This window comes from Sebastes umbrosus, chromosome 2, assembly GCF_015220745.1.
Source record: "Sebastes umbrosus isolate fSebUmb1 chromosome 2, fSebUmb1.pri, whole genome shotgun sequence".
In the NCBI taxonomy this organism is placed as follows: Eukaryota; Metazoa; Chordata; class Actinopteri; order Perciformes; family Sebastidae; genus Sebastes; species Sebastes umbrosus.
In genome coordinates, this window is record NC_051270.1 from 41,360,247 (window position 1) to 41,380,199 (window position 19,953).

Consider the following 19,953-nt stretch of genomic DNA (forward strand, 5'->3'; position numbering starts at 1 on the left):
CTCTCACTGTTAAAATATACCTACCATTAAAATTATAGACCGTTCTTTTCTTTGTAAGTGCGCAAACTTACAAAATTGGCAAGGGATCAAATACTTATTTCCTCCACTGTAACTAACGTGGCGTCCACAGCAGTACATTGCTTAGATTAGCTGAAGCCCTATTTCAGATCATTCTATTTCAAAGCAAAAGGTGTGCACTAAACCAAACATTGTAATCTGTAATAAGGCTCAGAATTCCTGTTTAATCTTTGTATAACTTTTCCTCATTACAGTTGTGTTGGTCATGTGCTCGACAACAACAGGATTTTAGGCTCATGTTGAACTCATGACCCGCACACACGCACGCACGCACGCACGCACGCACGCACGCACGCACGCACGCACGCACGCACGCACGCACGCACGCACGCACGCACGCACGCACGCACGCACGCACGCACGCACACACACACACACACACACACACACACACACACACACACACACACACACACACACACACACACACACACACACACACACACACACACACACACACACACACACACACACACACAAAACAGTGTGACGCTCACTAGGAAATACTATAACTCTCTACAGAACATCCAGCTCTGAAATGTGTTTTTTTGTGTTCTCGGCTTTCCAACAAGTCAAAGGGGAGTCTCCTACAGTAGCCAATCAGCAGACAGACAAAGCAACGCCACGGCCTGCAGAACAACACACATGTATATCATCAACATCTATCTATCTATCTATCTATCTATCTATCTCAACAGAGGTAAGAACAAGATGCGGGTCGTCATGTCATAAATAACCATCACCTCTTTTCACTGGGTGCTCTTCACATTTCTGTCTCCTTTCACTGCATTCCTTCCTTTAACAATACAACACACAGAAAACAACCCCCCAGCAGAACAAACTACCTCCAGATGGAGATCTGAAGGAGGCTGCGACGGAGAAGAGAGGGGCAGATCCCCGACTTCAGACACTCCAAAGAGCCGTAGCGAAGAGAAGCCGGCCCATGTGGACTTTATGACGCCGCGTATGAGCCCCCTCCACACCTGCACGTGACTCAGCAAAAACTCTTTCTGGCTAGAACATGAGCCCGAGGAACGACGGTGAGGCAGGTCAATCTTACAGATAGTTTTGAGGAGTTGAAGGGCAGGTTTTGTCAGGTTTTTGTTGTACACATCAATCTTCATTTCAGTGACATTCACCATAAAAAAAGCTTGTTTGCAACTCATTTTGACAGCAACAACCAGCCCGGATACATTACATTAGAGGGGAAGGGGTGGGGGACGGGAGGTTCAGCTGTAGGTAAAAAGTCAGCAGTAGATGTCACATAGAAGTGGTGTACATCATCTGAAAGTTTGAGGTACAGCTCAGCACTGTGTGACAAGTTGTTCTAGTCGTAACAAGAAATAAAAATTAATTTAATCATTTATTACAATAAATTGTGAAAGTGTATAAGGGCTCAGAACATGATGATATATATGATATATGATATATGATGGTCATCCCCATGCTCTATTAAGTCTCAGAAGTTGTTGCAGCAATTTTTGGGTTGATACCATTCGTTACACAGATTTGTTGCTAAATTTAACCATTTTTAACCATTCGAGAGTTATTAAAAATGATCAAGAATCCCTCCAAAATACCACATTAAGACACCAAGACCTTGAAGGAACACCAGAGAAAAAGACAGGCTGAAAAAGCCAAAAGTTTCATGAGGCTGTCATTATCTTAGAGGTCACCATAGGTCATTTTATACAGTGAGGTCAAATAAAAAAAAAAGAATGAAATATGAAATTACTATTATGGGGACTAACATCATCACACATGAATACAATTTATGGAATTTAACACTGTTTAGGGACCCCAGTATGCAGAAATATTAGGATACACCATTTTAGAATAGGAGACAATAACACATTTATACTGCATGAAAAGAAGTGCATGTGATTATCATAAAGTGGGCATGTCTGTAAAGGGGAGACTCGTGGGTACCCATAGAACCCATTTACATTCACACATCTGGAGGTCAGAGGTCAACGGACCCCTTTGAAAATGGCCAAGACAGTTTTTCCTCGCCAAAATTTAGCGTAACTTTGTAGCGTTATTTATGTTACATGGTTGGTAACAATGGATTTCTTAGTTTTTTTAGTTTGATATGAGACCAGTATCTTCACTCTAGCTTTAAAACTGAGCCGCTACAACCTCTGAAACACAGCATAACAACCTCAGGCTGCATCAGGAGGAACCATCTCAGCCTGGTTTTAATTCACTGTTTCATCAGATGTGTCATGATTACCGATGAGCAGCAGGTCGACCTGGAACTCCTCTGACAGTGATGAAAGATTTTTTGTAAATTAAATAAAAGTAACAATACTAAAATATGAAACTTAAATAAAAATACTAAATCCTGCATTTACAAATTTACATTTAGTTTAACAAAGTTGAGAAAGCAATGTTTAAGGCAAGCCTGGTGTTTCCACGCAGTAAGCTGTGTGGAAACACCAGGCTTGACTTAAACATTGCTTTCTCAACTTTGTTAAACTAAATGTAACAAGTAAAGACAAAGATAAATGTCAAATAATTTGAACTGCTTTATATGTTGTTGGGTAATAGAATCCAGTGATTCTCAAAGTGGGGACCAGGGCCCCCCGCGGAATCATTTGCTATGAATTATAAAATTGTGCTGTATCGTTAAAAAGTGCAAATCTACAGATAGGAACCATTTGGACCACTAAAACAAGCATATTGTGTCCAGTACTCCCACCCACGTTAGCTTTGGGCCAATTGAAACTCTGATATGATTGTGACACACAGCAATAAGATCAGTATTTTTAAGTTGAAGCACTGAAAGTCAGCTTTAGACTGGTAACTTTAAATATCTTGATTTATTAGGACTGTGCCAGTCGTGCTACTGTTCGTTCAACAAGGTTATAAAATAAATGACTTGAAATGTAGACTATACGTGCTGTCATGTTGAGTCCAAATGCAATTTGAATAAAGTCACCCTGTAAGTGATATTAACATTCAATAACATTGAAAACTTTAATTGTTTATCACTCTGAAACAGGTCTGAAATATTTAGGTTGAAATGTTTTAGAATACAAATATTTCCAATGGCATGTAGTATCATATCCTCAATCAATCATTTACTCCCCTGTAAGGGGTCCCTGGCCACAAAAAAAATGTTATGCTAAATGTGAAGGTTTCTGGACAATATCTCTCATTGTTTTGTGTTGTTAATTGATTTCCAATAATAAATATATACATACATTTATATAAAGCAGCATATTTGTCCACTCCCATGATGATTGGGGGGAAGGGGGGCAGCCTATAGACTAGAAAGGGCAGCCTATAGAGCCTATAGACTAGAAAGGGTAGCCTATAGACTAGAAAGGGTAGCCTATAGACTAGAAAGGGCAGCCTATAGACTAAAAAGGGCAGCCTATAGACTAGAAAGGGCAGCCTATAGACTAGAAAGGGTAGCCTCTAGAGCCTATAGATTAAAAAGGGCAGCCTATAGACTAGAAAGGGCAGCCTATAGACTGGAAAGGGCAGCCTATAGACTAAAAAGGGTAGCCTATAGACTAGAAAGGGTAGCCTATAGAGCCTATAGACTAAAAAGGGCAGCCTATAGACTAGAAAGGGTAGCCTATAGACTAGAAAGGGCAGCCTATAGACTAGAAAGGGCAGCCTATAGACTAGAAAGGGTAGCCTATAGACTAGAAAGGGCAGCCTATAGACTAGAAAGGGTAGCCTATAGAGCCTATAGACTAAAAAGGGCAGCCTATAGACTAGAAAGGGTAGCCTATAGACTAGAAAGGGCAGCCTATAGACTAGAAAGGGTAGCCTATAGACTAGAAAGGGCAGCCTATAGACTAGAAAGGGTAGCCTATAGAGCCTATAGACTAAAAAGGGCAGCCTATAGACTAGAAAAGGTAGCCTATAGACTAAAAAGGGCAGCCTATAGACTAGAAAGGGTAGCCTATAGACTAGAAAGTGAGTTTTGGAGGTGTGGACTCTCCTTTCCCTGCCACCTGTTGACCGCAGGATAATAAATCCCAGCCGCCTCTGAGCGGCTTTGTGGATTTAGGAACTCACCGATGATTTTCTCCTGGTAGCCCTTGGTGAAGAACTGCATGGCGGTGGCTGCCCTCCAGGGGGTTTTGAGGAGCCCCTGCCGCTGCGGGTCCTCCCCGAGCCCCCGCAGGATGGTGGAGTAAGCCGCGGCCAGGGACGGAAGGCTCATCTCGTTGTCCTCCACGCTCCTGGTCCGCTCCTCCCGCCAGCTTTCCATCACGGGCCGGTGAGAGGCGGACTCTGCGCCCGGAGGTTGGGCAGCGGCGGCGGGGCGTCCGGTGCCGCCGGCTGGCCGCTTCACCATCCCGTCAAAGTGTCCGTTCAGCACGGAGCCGCCGTCTTTCTTCTCGTTGGAGCTATACTGAGTCTGTTCGGAGTGCTCCATCACTTCTTCTTGTCTCTACCGTCCGCTTCCTCTCTGCTGAGCACTAGTTGAGTCACTTTGCGCTTCTCTTCGGCAGCTCTCTTGTGTTGTAGTTGAGTCTCTTTCTGCTTCTCTTCGGCAGCTCTCTTGTGTTGTAGTTGAGTCTCTTTCTGCTTCTCTTCGGCAGCTCTCTTGTGTTGTAGTTGAGTCTCTTTCTGCTTCTCTTCGGCAGCTCTCTTGTGTTGTAGTTGAGTCTCTTTCTGCTTCTCTTCGGCAGCTCTCTTGTGTTGTAGTTGAGTCTCTTTCTGCTTCTCTTCGGCAGCTCTCTTGTGTTGTAGTTGAGTCTCTTTCTGCTTCTCTTCGGCAGCTCTCTTGTGTTGTAGTTGAGTCTCTTTCTGCTTCTCTTTGGCAGCTCTCTTGTGTTGTTGTTATTTGCGCATCCCAGACTTTATAAGAGAGGGATAATCCAGGGACTGGCTGGACGGCTCCAATGGGCGGGGCCAACATCTCATCCACTAGTGGTGGAAGAAGTACTCACAGATAAGTGAAAGTAGCAATACTACCGAATACTGCAGTATAGAAATACTCTGTTACAAGTAATACAAAAGTATTAGGTAAAAGTACAAAAGTATTAGCAGCAAAATATACTCGTACTACTTTGGTATATATAATATACTCGTACTACTTTGGTACTCCAAAAGAAAAAGTTTTCATTACTTTTATTATATAACTTATTATAATTATTGATCAGTGGTTGAAAAAGTACTCAGATCTTTTACTTAAATAAAAGTACCAATACCACGATGTATAAGTACTCCATTACAAGTAAAAGTAATTCATTTAAAATGTTACTTAAGTAAAAGTACAAAAATATTAGCATCAAAATACACATAAAGTACCAAAAAAGTACTCATTATGCAGAATGACCCATTTCAGAACAATATATTATTGGATTATAATTATTGATCAGTGGTGGAAGAAGTACTCGGATCTTTTACTTAAGTAAAAGTACCAATACCACAATGTACTAATCAAAATGTACTTAAAGTATCAAAAGTAAAATTACTTATTATAGCAGTTATATTACATTATATTACATTATATTATATTATATTATATTATATTATATTATATTATATATCAGTAGTTTAGTTCAGTGGTTCCCAACTCTGGGGTCAGACTAAATTCAAATTCAAATTCAAATAAGCTTTATTGGCATGATTGGCATGTTCAGGTTACATTATGGCCAAGGGCTAAATTTACATATTCATGAATAAATACATTTCACAAAAAATAATCACAAAATAATCACAATCACAATATACCAAATACTTTTTACATATACATTCTTTAACAGATGTAGTCAATCAGAAACACGTTCGGAGCTTGTAGCACCTCTTATTCTATGGCAACAGCCAACTACACAGGGTCACAAAATAGATCAGAGGGGTCATGAGATGATTGATTGGGTAGAAAAGAAAAAACAGTTCTGTTACACAAATTTCTATTAGTATTTTGGACTTCTCACTAATCTTTGTTTTTTAGTGAAATGTTGGAGAATTTGATCTCTTTGGGATTCAAACAGTTATATAAATGAAACCATTAGAACAAATTTGGGGGGCCAAACTAAAGCCACCACTGGTTTAATTTTTAACAAATTGTATTTTATAAACTACTACTAGTAACTACAGATGTGGACAAAATTGTTGGTACCCTTCCGTTAAAGGAAGAAAAACCCACAATGGTCACTGAAATAACTTGAAACTGACAAAAGTAATAATAAATAAAAATGTACTGAAAATTAACTAATGAAAATCAGACATTGCTTTTGAATTGTGGTTCAACAGAACAATTTAAAAAACAAACTAATGAAACTGGCCTGGACAAAAATGATGGTACCCTTAACCTAATATTTAGTTGCACAACCTTTTGAGGCAATCACTGCAATCGAGCGATTTCTGTAACTCTCAATGAGACTTCTGCACCTGTCGACAGGTATTTTGGCCCACTCCTCTTGAGCAAACTGCTCTAGCTGTCTTAGGTTTGAAGGGTGCCTTCTCCAGACTGCATGTTTCAGCTCCTTCCACAGATGTTCAATAGGATTTAGATCAGGGCTCATAGAAGGCCACTTCAGAATAGTCCAATGTTTTGTTCTTAGCCATTCTTGGGTGTTTTTAGCTGTGTTTCTGGTCATTATCCTGTTTGAGGACCCATGACCTGCAACTGAGACCAAGCTTTCTGACACTGGGCAGCACATTTCGCTCCAGAATGCCTTGATAGTCTTGAGATTTCATTGCACCCTGCACAGATTCAAGACACCCTGTGCCAGATGCAGCAAAGCAGCCCCAGAACATAACCGAGCCTCCTCCATGTTTCACATTAGGTACAGTGTTCTTTTCTTTGTATGCTTCATTTTTGCATCTGTGAACATAGAGCTGATGTGACTTGCCAAAAAGCTCCAGTTTTGTCTCATCTGTCCAAAGGACATTCTCCCAGAAGCTTTGTGGCTTGTCAATATGCATTTTGGCAAATTCCAGTCTCGCTTTTTTATGTTTTGGTGTCCATTCGTATTATCCGTCTCTTCAATTTGTCATCAATTTTCCTCTTGCGACCACGTCCAGGGAGGTTGGCTACAGTCCCATGGACCTTAAACTTCTGAATAATATGTGCAACTATAGTCACATGAACATCAGGCTGCTTGGAGATGGTCTTATAGCCTTTACCTTTAACATGAAGGTCTATAATGTTCTTTCTAATCTCCTGAGACAACTCTCTCCTCAGCTTTCTGTGGTCCATGTTCAGTGTGGTACACACCATGATACCAAACAGCACAGTGACTACTTTTCACCCTTTAAATAGGCAGACTGACTGATTACAAGTTTGAAGACACCTGTGATGCTATTTACAGGACACACCTTAGTTTAATATGTCCCTATGGTCAAATTATTTTCCATCTTTTCTAGGGGTACCATCATTTTTGTCCAGGCCAGTTTCATCAGTTTGTTTTTTAAAATGATTCTGTTGAACCATAATTCAAAAGCAATGTCTGATTTTCATTAGTTAATTTTCAGTAAATTTTTATTTATTATTACTTTTGTCAGTTTCAAGTTATTTCAGTGACCATTGTGGGTTTTTCTTTCTTTAATGGAAGGGTGCCAACAATTTTGTCCATGTGTGTATATGTGTCCAATAAATGTAGTGGAGTAAAAAGTACAATATTTCCCTCTGAAATGTAGCAGAGTAGAAGCACTAAGTCACGTAAAATGGAAATACTCAAGTAAAGTATGCACACTCTTTCACTCACACAAAGACCCAGAGGATGAGGAGCTGAGGATGAAGAGTCATAGTTTTCACTCCAGTCCTGTTTTTAATGCCGGCAGAGTAGTTCTGTAGCTGTAGAAAGAAAAAAGGAAACAATTAAGATTAAGATAACAACACAACTTGTAAATAAAACGTACATATCCTCTAGAAATACTACACTGGCACAAAAGTAATGAAATACCACAAAATAAAGTCACCTTAAAGAAACACTTTGGGTATTTTTCCCATTTTGGGAAACAACTTAGCATCAAGACGTGAAACACAACGTAAAATGATAAAGTTACAAGAAAAGTAATTCAAAATGTTACTTCAGTATGGAAGTATTGGCGGCAAAATGTACTTAAGGAAGCAAAGTAAAAGAACTTGAAGAGTGATCCGTGTTAATCTTGTAGCTGGTGGAGTAAATTTGAACCACTTTATAGGTTTTTGGGTGGTTTAATCTACAGCAATGCATCATATTAAATGACATTATGTTTAGTGTGTAACATCTTGTCTGTGATGTAACATCAGATAAATGTAGTGGAGTAAAAAAGTACAATATTTACCTCTTAAGTGCAGTGAAGGTTTCAAAATGAAAATACATGTTCTTGAGTAAAGTACAAGTACCTCAATAGAGGGCAGGTCGCCGAATAAAGACAAATTAAACCTGATTTTTGAAAATACTTTTGACAAATGGATTTACACAGAATAAAATAGAAATATTCTCACAGCAATGGCATTTTTCACTTCTTTTAGGAACACGATACTTTAAGAACAAAATGAGGGTGTGGAGATTGAAAGTTGCATTATGGGAAGTGTAGGATCCAGGATTTCTGGAGCTTGACCCATACTAGAAACTAAAAGTTCAAATATTTCAGCCTCGGCTGCAACTTGATTTAAAAAAAGAAATTAAATCTCTGTCACAAATTCTACTGAGATGATATTTTTTATATCACAAGAACATCTTTAGTGGCTAATATTAAAAGATGATTGATTCTTGTCAGTTAACCCCATGAAAACCAACAGTGAATGTATCTTCTAACAAGTATTGTGTGTGTATCAGTCTGATATCTGTTCTTCCTCTGTGAGCTCCATTAAAACACATCAGTGAGCCTCACTGTGTCACTGGGTGACATGTTCACACTGGAGTGGCACCATCCTGCTGCCACACATACTTCTTTAAGGGATCCCTTTTCTATCATTGAGTAAAATGGACGACCCTTGACCCCTAAGTGACATATTTTATGGATATTTGTTTTCAGTGGATAACAATAACAGAACAGAACAATTCAATTCAATTCAATTCATTTTTATATAGCGTCAAATCACAACAGAAGTTATCTCAAGACGCTTTATATATAGAGCAGGTCTTAGACCGTACACCATAAGAACTGATGAACTGTACAATTAACCCGAATAGTGAACGCTATAACTACAAGGTTGTAAAATGAGTGATTTGGATGAATTTAAGCAGATTATATGATTTCCTGTGAATATTGCATCAGAGATGAGTTTTCCTGTTATTTTTAGGAACTTTTAATACAATTCACTGTATGATTTTTTCATTTTTAGCAATCATACCAAGTTAATAGGCTTCTTTTCTCACAAACTCAGTTTTCTTCTCCCAGACGCTAGGCCATTGTTCCATCAGCTCTTTGGTTGTTTAAACCTTTCTAATGCAGGACCAGGCTGTTTAGCAGAGGGAAGCCTCTGTGAATAGAACTTCATCAAGCTCCTATCCTGTTTATATCTTAAATAAGAATTCAAACTTTAAAAATAACTATTTCATTTAGTTTTCTTCACAGAAATGAATGAAATGTTGAGATATAGGCCAACTGTCAAAATATAAAACGTTGTCTTACACCCCTTAAAATCAAGAAGGCCTCGCGACCCCCCGTGAAGCTTTGACGACCCCTATAGGGGGTTGGGAACCAGTGTACTAGAGTACCAAATGTGGATTAATCCGCCGGTGAAAATAGTCCGTGACAAATGCATTATTTCCTCCTGTTTGTTTGATAAAAACTAGAGTGACCAGATATTTTAGGAAATGACTGAGCCATGTTTGAACATGAAACTATACATTTGTGTATTTGATGTGTTCAGGAGGAATCAATGAGCTTAGAGCTGAGAGCCACAGACAGGAAGTCGGACTAACACACTGTTGGTTTTGGTCTTTGGATTTGTTGACATTTTCACTGCTTTTTGTGAATACAGTCGATGGCAGAAAAGAGGAAACCAAAGACAAAAAATGTGAATTAACAAACATTTACATTTATTCAATTGTTAAAATACAGAAATGTTCTAAATTTAAAAACAAAACAAAGGAGGCTCCATTATTGATGAATGTCCATCTGATCCATCACGAACTCTGAAAGGCTTTAATGTTCAGATTAAGTGCCTCAAAGAACAGAGAACGTATTCCTCAACAGGTTTAACAGTTTTCACACAGAAATCTGAACAAAACAGAAGATTCAAGTGTTTAGTTTTTGTTAAAAGCAAACGCTGAAAGCTTGGAGGAGGGATCTAACGATTTCTTCTTCTTCGCACTATTTTCATCTGCTTCAGCCTGTCCATTTTCATTCTCCGCCCCTCCTCCTCCTCCTTCGGCTCTCTTCCTCTTCTTCAGATCTGCTGCGTCTCCAGTTTGGCCTTTTGCTCTTTCTGTCCACGACTGAACGAGATGAGAAAAGAGGACATGAAATGAACACGTTAATTACTGAACAGGACAAAACTAAATGGTATTGTTCTTCTGTTTCAATCCAGGCTGTGAACACCTACATGACGATGACTAAACACACACTCAGGCGTGCAGTTTGAAATTGCATCCTGTCATGTATAATCACTACTGACAGGCTGCTGCCTCTTTTCCCTCCTCCTGCTTTTATTTTTTCTCTCCCTCTTTCTCCCCGAGCTGAGACAAAAGGAAGCGCTTTCCTGGACGTAATGGAGCCCGGATGAATCATCAGGCCTCTGGTGAGTGGACTGGCAGCATTACAGGCCACACTCACACACAAACAAACACACACTCTTCACCTTCAGCGCCCGATGAAGCACTGCCCATTAACCCCATGCATATTCAAACACACAAACACCTCCATTACAGAGCTGGTAGATGCTACAAGCTGTGACGTCTCGCTATTCAATTGCCATTTTAATGTATTTGGACAGAATAATGTAATTAGGACGCACACACAAACCCAGGGTCGGACATTAACAAGGTTTCAGCCCCCCGCACGATCATTTTCCAGTTTCTTTAAAACCCAAACTGAAAAGTCAAAGCCTCAGCTGCTACTGAATTTCATTTTTAAAATGACTTTCTATTTACTATTCTGTTTTTATGCACTTTGTTCTCCATGATACAAACTAATTTTGTTATACAATATAAATAGAACAAGACAAAAACATACCATAACGGAAGCAACATATATAAATCAAATATTATTTTTTTTAAATGACGGAAAAAAGGAAAAAAACTAAAACAAAAGAATTGAAATTCATTAAAAGTAGGACTGTCAATCGATTCAAATATTTAATCGCGGTTAATCGCATGATTGTCCATAATAAATCGCGATTAATCAAATAAAATGAATCGCTGTCACTTTTTTTATCTGTTCTAAATGTACCTTAAAGGGAGATTTTGGGAGTGGACAAATATGCTGCTTTATGCAAATGTATGTATATATTTATTATTGGAAATCAATTAACAACACAAAACAATGACAGATATTGTCTAGAAACCCTCACAGGTACTGCATTTAGCATAAAACAATATGCTCAGATCATAACATGGCAAATTGCAGCCCAACAGGCAACAACAGCTGTCAGTGTGTCAGTGTGCTGACTTGACTATGACTTGCCCCAAACTGCATATGATTATCATAAAGTGGGCATGTCTGTAAAGGGGAGACTCGTGGGTACCCATAGAACCCATTTACATTCACTGATCTGGAGGTCAGAGGTCAAGGGACCCCTTTGAAAATGGACGTGCCAGATTTTCCTCACCAAAATGTAAGCCAGGTTTGGAGCGTTATTTAACCTCCTTCATGACAAGTTAGTATGACATGGTTGGCACCAATTAGGGATGGCAATTTTGAAAAATGTTCATAACCGATAACCGACCCTCGTTAACCGATTATTAACCGTTAACCAACAAGATTTGTGCCTCGCATACAGCGGTGTACCAGCAGCAGGAACACAACAGGTATTGGTTAACGGGAATCTCCAGTTCACCGTCCGGGAGCGTTAATTTAGCAGCTACGATGCTGCATGTAGTGTTGCTGACATGCAGCCACTTTCCCAGTAAAAGTCTCCACCACGCATTTAGTTTAGTTTAGCAGGTTGTCAGCTGTGTTTCCGCCACAATTTAAAATCGCATTAACTTTTACAGCCCTAATATAAACTTACCTTAGGTTTGTCTACAAGAAAACTCTGCTGTCAGATTTGATCTTCTCCTCGTCACTGAGCAGAACACTTATTATTGCTATTATTATTATATTATTATTATTATTATTATTATTATTATAGCTACCAGATGTTGCCTGGCCACTGGAACAAAATACACATCCAACCTGAATGTCATTTTGTTGAACATTAAAAACCTTGTGACTCTGATTTAAAGATTTCTAGGGTGTGTGGAAAACCATGTTCAGGAAATGTCTTAATATTCATCAATTATTTTTGTTTTAGGAGTTCAATTTATTGTCTGATTGCGACTTTTGCAGAGACTTTTATAAAGAACACACATCCAGTAAAATAACCTGAAACCTGCATCATCACACGTGTTTCTCCTGCAGATTGACGGCTCACTGTCTCTCACACGGTATTATCATAAGATCAATGCTTTGTGCCCTCGACAGGGTTCCCAGGCAACAGGCGCCCTCCCCTCCCCCCATTCACATCCACTTCCTCTTTTCCTTCTTTCTGTCGAGTGTCATCCAGCTCTGTGCTGAGAGTCTTGATGTATGCAGGGTCAGGACCAGGCTACTATACCAACGCACAGATTGACGTCTATTAGCACTCCTGTGGATGAAAGGATGAGGTGACACACCCGCCCATATTTATTCACCCATCGACTGACCACAGCTGAAAGTGAAAATTGTTTTTTAAATCTGGATATCTTTCAGTGAAAACCAAAACTGATGTGACACTACAGGACACTGCTGCAGCACCTCTTACCAATCAGGCAGAGTCAAAACAGTCTATTGTACACGTTTGAATTTGGATGGTGATTTTTCCCCTATTTTACAGGCCTGTTTAAGTGTAGAGCATCAGTGTTTGTGGCAGAAAACATATTTTAAAGGCACAACAGAAGGCTGCTCAATCTTTGTTTTTTGAGTTTCAGTCAGCTCCATCAGACCTGTAGTAACCAGTCACTACTGCTAGCCAAGGCCATTGCGTATGATTTAAATTATGCCAAATACAGAACATAATCAGGCTTTCACACTGAGATTTGAGGCACATACGATATATGAATATTCACTGTCAGTGTGCTAAATGGCTAAATGATGCTGGTGACGGTGACTAGCATGGCTAGCTAACGTTAGCTTGAGTGGGAGGCTGACACACTGTGTTGGGTCCCTGATCCACTTGGACAGAGGAGGACTGAAGGGACATGTCAGCTATCAACCATTTACTGTATTAAGGTATCACCAACACTCAGATTCAGACAAGGTTGCAAAATAATTATTAGTTATGTTTAAAAAACTGACATTTGTTTAACAAGAATTAAAGGGACTGTTTGTAACTTTTTACACGTTTAAATCTAGCAGGTCGGGATCCCATGTGCGCTCGCATATGCACGCTCGCTTGTGGCTACGCTGCTCAGAACGCTCCACTGCTTGCCTTCACTCACACAACGCGTGCGTTCTCGCTCCACCTCACGTGCATGCGCGCTCACTCCACACTGCAGAAGAGTTAGTTTAGCTCTGAGAATATCTAGTGAATGTTCAGTGGACGTTTGTGCAGAAATAACTGCTGCAGCTCCTCCAGACCAACAGAGGTTTCCCGTGTCTTGTGAAATGACAGAGCTCCGCAGAGAGAAACGTTATCTTCTCCGACCGGGTGCCGGTGTCTCCCCTGTTCACTGCGGGCGCAGTCGGGAGACGATAACGTTACTCGCTGCGGACCCCCGCTGCCTCAGACACGGAGGCTGAAGCAGCAGGGCTGAAGCAGGAAAAGCCAACACTAGGATCAGCATTGATTCATGGAGAGACCTTCGTCTGGTCAGCTAACATTACTGCCAAGCAGCTGAAATATAGAGTGATATTGTGGTTTTAGTTGACGTGTGTCTCCTCACTGTTTTGAGCAATGCTCGTTCATGTCTATGTAGAGCGAGGAAGCGCGAGCCCGACGCTGACTTTAGTTGACTTAACGGCCACAGGTGTCGCTGTTAACAAGACATTTCTGAAAGTTACAAATAGTCCCTTTAAATGCAAAAAATTATAATCCAAACACATGTCAAATTGCATTTGACATCTATAGGATCTTTGGTTTTCTGTTCCTGTACGGTTTTTTGTTGTTGCAAAGTACCCTCATGTGCTGGTCTGGTTTATGGGCAAAAAGTTGAATTAACTTAAATTAATTCATAATCTTTAATTAGTTAATCCAGCCAGACATTTTATGCCGTCCAGGTTAATTTAATTCAGTGATGTTTCATATCAATAGAAGTTAATGTAATTTATTGATGTGCAGTACTGAAAAATGTGATATCATAATAAATAATTCTAGGTTATCCATTTTACTTTCTTAATTTGGTATGATTGTGAAACAGCTGTTAAAGTGCATTCTTTGTGATGTTAAAAAGGTCTTAAATTGAACTTGGTGAACCCTGCAGAAACCCTGTAGCAGCTTTGGAGTACTGCTATCCACGTAAGGTAATGTAACATGGTACTGTTTTTATATCACTGCTGCGATGCACTGATCACTAACAGGCCATTTTGTACAAAAGGCTGCATTTTATTAGTGATTAGGTTAGAGATCGCTCTAAAGTTTGCTCTTGCCTGTGTAGCTGCTTATTGTTACTATGCTATTATTGTTAATACATGTTAAATATAAATTAACCCCAACTCTGACCGACCACCAGCGTCCCTGGATTCAATATAAAACATCCAAAACGCTTAATTATAGCTTATAGGAAATGCTGAAGCAGAAGGCTGACACAAGGTTCACTATCTCCATTTGTCACCAGCCAATAAATGCCAGTATCATCATGTGGCGGTACTGAGTTCCCCAGACTTTAGTTGTTCAGTCAGAACTGAAAAACAGTTCCCATCCACATAATAATATAAAATAAAATGCCTTCTTAATAATAATAATGAACAAATGCCTCTTCAATAATGAACAAATGCCTCTATATTAACAAACAATTAAGGAAACTGAAATATTGGTTTGTGTTTTTCCTTTTACCCTCCTTTAAAGTTTTCCCAAATAAAATACACTAAAAGAAATGGGTATAAAGGGTTTTCATTGAAAATCAACAAATGAATAGAATACAAAAATACAGCCTTCAGGCGTTAGGCTATTGTAAGGCAAGCCAGATCGTTGCACAAATAGTACCTAAACGTCCCAGTGCAGGTAACCCAATTGGTTGGCACTTAACTTGTTTCCCCAACGTTGAGAGTCAACACTCTCAACAAACAAAACACAAAGATCACAGAATCCCAAAAGGGCCCAAAACAGACCAGAGTTTCTGATAAAGCTGATAACACATGTTGCATTGAGTGAAGGAGAGATCAGAATGACCCTGGGTGTGCAGTTTCCCTCCTCTTTTAAGCCCTACAGAAAGGGCGTCGTTACACCCTGATTGGCCAAGAGGGGAATGCACCAAGCTGCTCTCAACTATCATTTAAGAGCCAGTCCCCACACCCTGCGCAACAGGTGAACTGAATAACCCTCTAATCACTCAGCAACTCAACCAAAAAAACACCAGGGAAAAGGGAAACAACAGCAAGCACCAGAGAATTGGCAGCTGCCACACTCCCTCCCCCATATAATAAACACCGCCTCCAAGGTGTTCTACACACATCCTTTAGACAGTTATTTACCTTTAATACAATGTCACAAAAAAAACATAAATTCATCCTCATCACTAGTGTCACTGTCCAGAAAAATGCGCATGACCCGCCTCTCTCTCCTGAGCCTCCACTTCAACAGAGGTTGGCCGACACTCCTTCAAATCACACACATTAACCACCCTTAGATCCTTTCCGGTGTCCTCACGCACAATCCTGTAATTCACAGGGCCTACCTGCTCAACAATGCGGTACGGACCAATCCATCGTGGGGCCAGTTTAGCTGTGTAATTTTTGGAAGCCTTGGAGACGGGATGGGCTTTCATCCAGACCCTATCCTTCATTTCATATGTGACATGTCGCCTGTTTTTGTTGTAGGTATGAGCCTGTTTCCTTTTTGCCTGTGCCAGATTGGACTCTACCAGAGCTTGGACATTTTTCAGCGCACGTGGGACCTGAGAAGAGGGCTCAAAGCTCTGGCAAAAGGTCCCTTCAAAGATCCTCTAAGCAGCAACTCAGCTGGGGAAAAGCCGGTGGCTTCATTGACTGCGGAGTTCAGGGCAAAACGCAACTCCGGTATGAAACGATCCCAACTCTTATGCTTCTCTCCAACATACGAAGCTATCATGCTTTTTAGTGAGCGGTTAATACGCTCAGTCATGTTAGTCTGTGGATGATAGGCAGTTGTGAGTTTATGGACAACCCCCCAGCTATCACACAACTCTTTGAAAACCTCTGATGTGAACTGAGGTCCCCGATCTGATAAGACATGTTTTGGGACACCCCAACGTGTAAAGATGTCCTTCCGCAGACATTTGCTGATTGTGGAAGCAGTAGCATTACGTAAAGGAAACAACTCAACCCAACGACTATAATAATCTACCACAACAAGTAATTGGGTGTTTCCCAGGGAACTACGAGGCAGAGGGCCTATGAGGTCCAAACCAAGCATTTCCCATGGCTCCGTTACCTTTGTCTGCTGGAGCAAGCCAGCAGGCTTCCTGGACTCAGGTTTATATTTCTGGCAAATAGTACAAGATCTTACATATTCTGCGACATCTGTCCATATTTTCGGCCAGTATGCAACTTCACGAATCCTTTGCTGGGTCTTATATCGTCCAAAATGACCACTCAAAGGGTTATCGTGGTATGCATGCAAGACGACTGGACGGAGTGACTGTGGAACATATACCTGGTATAGGTCACCACGGTCAAGATGTTTGGTTTTCCTGTAAACCGTATCCTCCAAAATGACAAAACCGGAGTCTGCTTCACCGCCAGGTTTGTCATCAGTGAGCAGTGCCTGATATATTTTCTGGATGTCTGGATCACTCCTCTGGGCTTTCCAGACATCCTCATCAGTCAGAGGAAAAGGTACAAACTTCTCATCCCGTGCCAGGGAACGAGTGTACAATGCAAGGGAGGCCGGACAAGTGGCCCGCGACAGAGCATCCGGTGCGTTGTTCAACTTACCCTTACGATATTCAATCGTAAAAGAAAATTCCTGCAGACGCAGTGCCCAGCGTATAAGCCTGGAGCTAGCTTTATTGGTGTTAAAGACCCACAACAACGAAGAGTGGTCAGTGACAACAACGAAAGGTTTCCCTTCCAGATAGTGTCTCCATTTCTCCAGACTCCACACCACAGCCAGACATTCCCGTTCTGTCGTGGAGTAATTTTGCTCTGACCTTGTTAGAGAGCGGCTGCCATAAGCGATAACCTCTTCTCTAGAGGAAGTGTTCGATCTCTGAGCCAAAACTGCCCCTAGACCCGTAGAACTTGCATCGGTGTAGACGACAAATGTGTTACACATATCAGGGTGACCAAGGACAGGAGGAGAGGTCAGATGGTCTTTAAGACATTGAAATGCCTTCTGACACTCCTCTGACCACTTAAACACGACTCCTTTCTTTTTCAGCGCATTCAGGGGCTCCGCAATCATTGAAAAGTTAGGGACATAACGGTGGTACCATCCAGCCAGACCCAAAAACCTTTGAACTTCCTTGAGGTTTCTAGGCACAGGGTAGTCACAAAGTGCTTCTGTCTTTGCTGGATCTGCCTGCACTCCCTCCTTGCTCACTACATGACCCAGGAATTTAAGCTCGGGACAACAGAAGTGGCATTTCTTAATATTGAGTGTAAGGCCAGCCTGCTGGAGGCAATCAAACACTCGCTGGACGTCATGAAAGTGATTCTGGACGTCTTTGGAATAGATTATGATGTCATCCAAGTACACCATACAGCACTCTCCTAGGCAGCTCCTCAGCACTTGAGTCATTAGCCTTTGGAAGGTAGCTGGAGCTCCCTTCAAGCCGAAAGGCATAACCCGAAAATGGAATAATCCAAAACATGTGACGAATGCCGTGAGGTGCTGGCTTTCCGGGTCCATTTCTACCTGCCAATAACCACTGTTGAGATCTAAGGTGGTGAACACAGCTGAACTTGCCAGAGATTCAAGTATCTCAGAAATCGTTGGTAGAGGATAGGCATCTCCCTCGCTACGTTCATTAACACGGCGGAGATCAACACAAAATCGGGGTGTTCCACCCATCTTTTCTAGGCACCACTACAATCGGGGATGCCCATGGTGAATGGGAAGGTACAATGATACCCTGTTGAAGCATCTCTTCGATCTGCTCCTTAACCATCTTCCGCTTTTGTAGGGGTAATCGATAGGGGCGCTGGGTAACCACAACATCACTGTTTAATTTGATTTTATGTTTCAGCACAGAGGTACGGCCTAAAGTGGTGGTGCAGACCCGCGGGTTGTTTAGCAAGAGTTGGTACAATTTCTCAGCCTCCCTCCCTGTTAAACCACTGTCTGCAACAGCAGTATGGAGCAGACTGGGTAAGTCATCACCTTTAGGAATACAAGCTAGGTTACACCAGTCATCACTAACGGCAGGCAAGAGCGGTAATGTAGGTGGTAAGGTAGTATACAAAGCAACACTGCTCACACTCAGAACACCCCAACAATCACTAGGGCACAGGACAGGCTGGAAAGGGAAAACCCTGGTGGTGTCATCACCAGCAAAAGAGTATACCTTGTCCCGGACGTTGACCTGGAGCCCACTCATGCTCATAAAATCTAAACCAAGAACTAATGGATACACCAACACATCTGCATCCAGTACTGCGGTAGGTACGAACCAACTGTTACCATGCATGCTGAACTCCAGCACTTTACATCCAATAGGATTTGCTTGCTGGCCATTCGCAAGATACATTGGTCCACCCTGCCATGATACAAGGGACTCATTGGGGCCTTTGATCTTATTCCACAGACTCACATGCAATAAAGTGTAAGTAGCACCTGTGTCCACAAGCGCTTTCCCATGACGCTGACGTACCGTGATGGGCACAACCAACTGTTTTAGACTAGTGGGCGGGTGAGATGGAGATCCCACCACACTAGTAGACTTTTACTTCTGGCAGTTCTTGGCTGCAGGCTGACTAGCAACAGTAGCCATGGAACCTTTTTTACTGGACGCTGAAGTCTGTTTTGACTCTGACTTTTGCTGTCTACTGTATTTTGAGCTACCTGGGAAGGCATGACACTGAGGGCAGAACCCTGGTGCATGCTCACCATGGCAACGCCAACACAAAACCATTTCAGGTCTCTTTATAACCTTCTTTTCAGTTGTACCATTAGCTTTGTGAGATTCGTTCAGAGTTCTCCTGTACCTTTTCTGGTTTTCATAATCTACTTCTATTTGACTCCCAATGCGGATCATCTCATCTATGGAGGTAACCCGACCACGGAGCTGACATGCCAGAAAGGGATTCATAGCCTTCAATATTCTTTTTAAAATCTCATCATCTGTGGCCGAAGAGTGCCAACGTTTGATAAGTGCTTGAAAGGAGAAAACAAAGTCTCGTAGTGACTCATTTCTTCCTTGCACCCTGGTTCGAATCTGTTCTTCCAGAACATCAACATAGTCCTCGGGAAGAAAAGATGATAGGAAAGCTCTCTGAAATTCCTCCCATGAATGGATTTTCTCCCTAACAGTCTCCCACCAATCACGTGCAGAACCACGCAATACACTTCTCATGGTCGCTAGGATCTCACCATGGGTAAGTGGTTTCAGAGACAGGAAGTCACTGCATCTTTGCAAATACACCAAAGGATCTTTCTCATCCTGAGGCCCGCCATAGCAAGGGAAAAACATCTTAATTGGAAGTTTGCCA

General features: G+C 41.3%; 2 protein-coding genes across 3 annotated transcripts in view; both read right to left on the minus strand.

Moving 5' to 3' along the window:
• Positions 1-4,899, minus strand: part of gch1 (GTP cyclohydrolase 1) — a 39,255-nt gene extending 34,356 nt beyond the window's left edge. Inside the window, exon 1 of the mRNA XM_037796469.1 lies at positions 4,114-4,899. Within this exon, the coding sequence (XP_037652397.1) occupies positions 4,114-4,477 (364 nt within the window). The 5' untranslated portion in view covers positions 4,478-4,899. The remainder of the gene's footprint in view (positions 1-4,113) is intronic.
• Positions 4,900-10,005: 5,106 nt separating this feature from the next.
• wdhd1 (WD repeat and HMG-box DNA binding protein 1) overlaps positions 10,006-19,953 on the minus strand; it is a 40,427-nt gene continuing 30,479 nt past the window's right edge. For both annotated transcript variants that reach the window (XM_037796445.1, XM_037796436.1), the window contains exon 26: positions 10,006-10,427. In XM_037796445.1, coding sequence (XP_037652373.1) covers positions 10,236-10,427 — 192 coding nt within the window. In that variant the 3' untranslated portion in view covers positions 10,006-10,235. The remainder of the gene's footprint in view (positions 10,428-19,953) is intronic.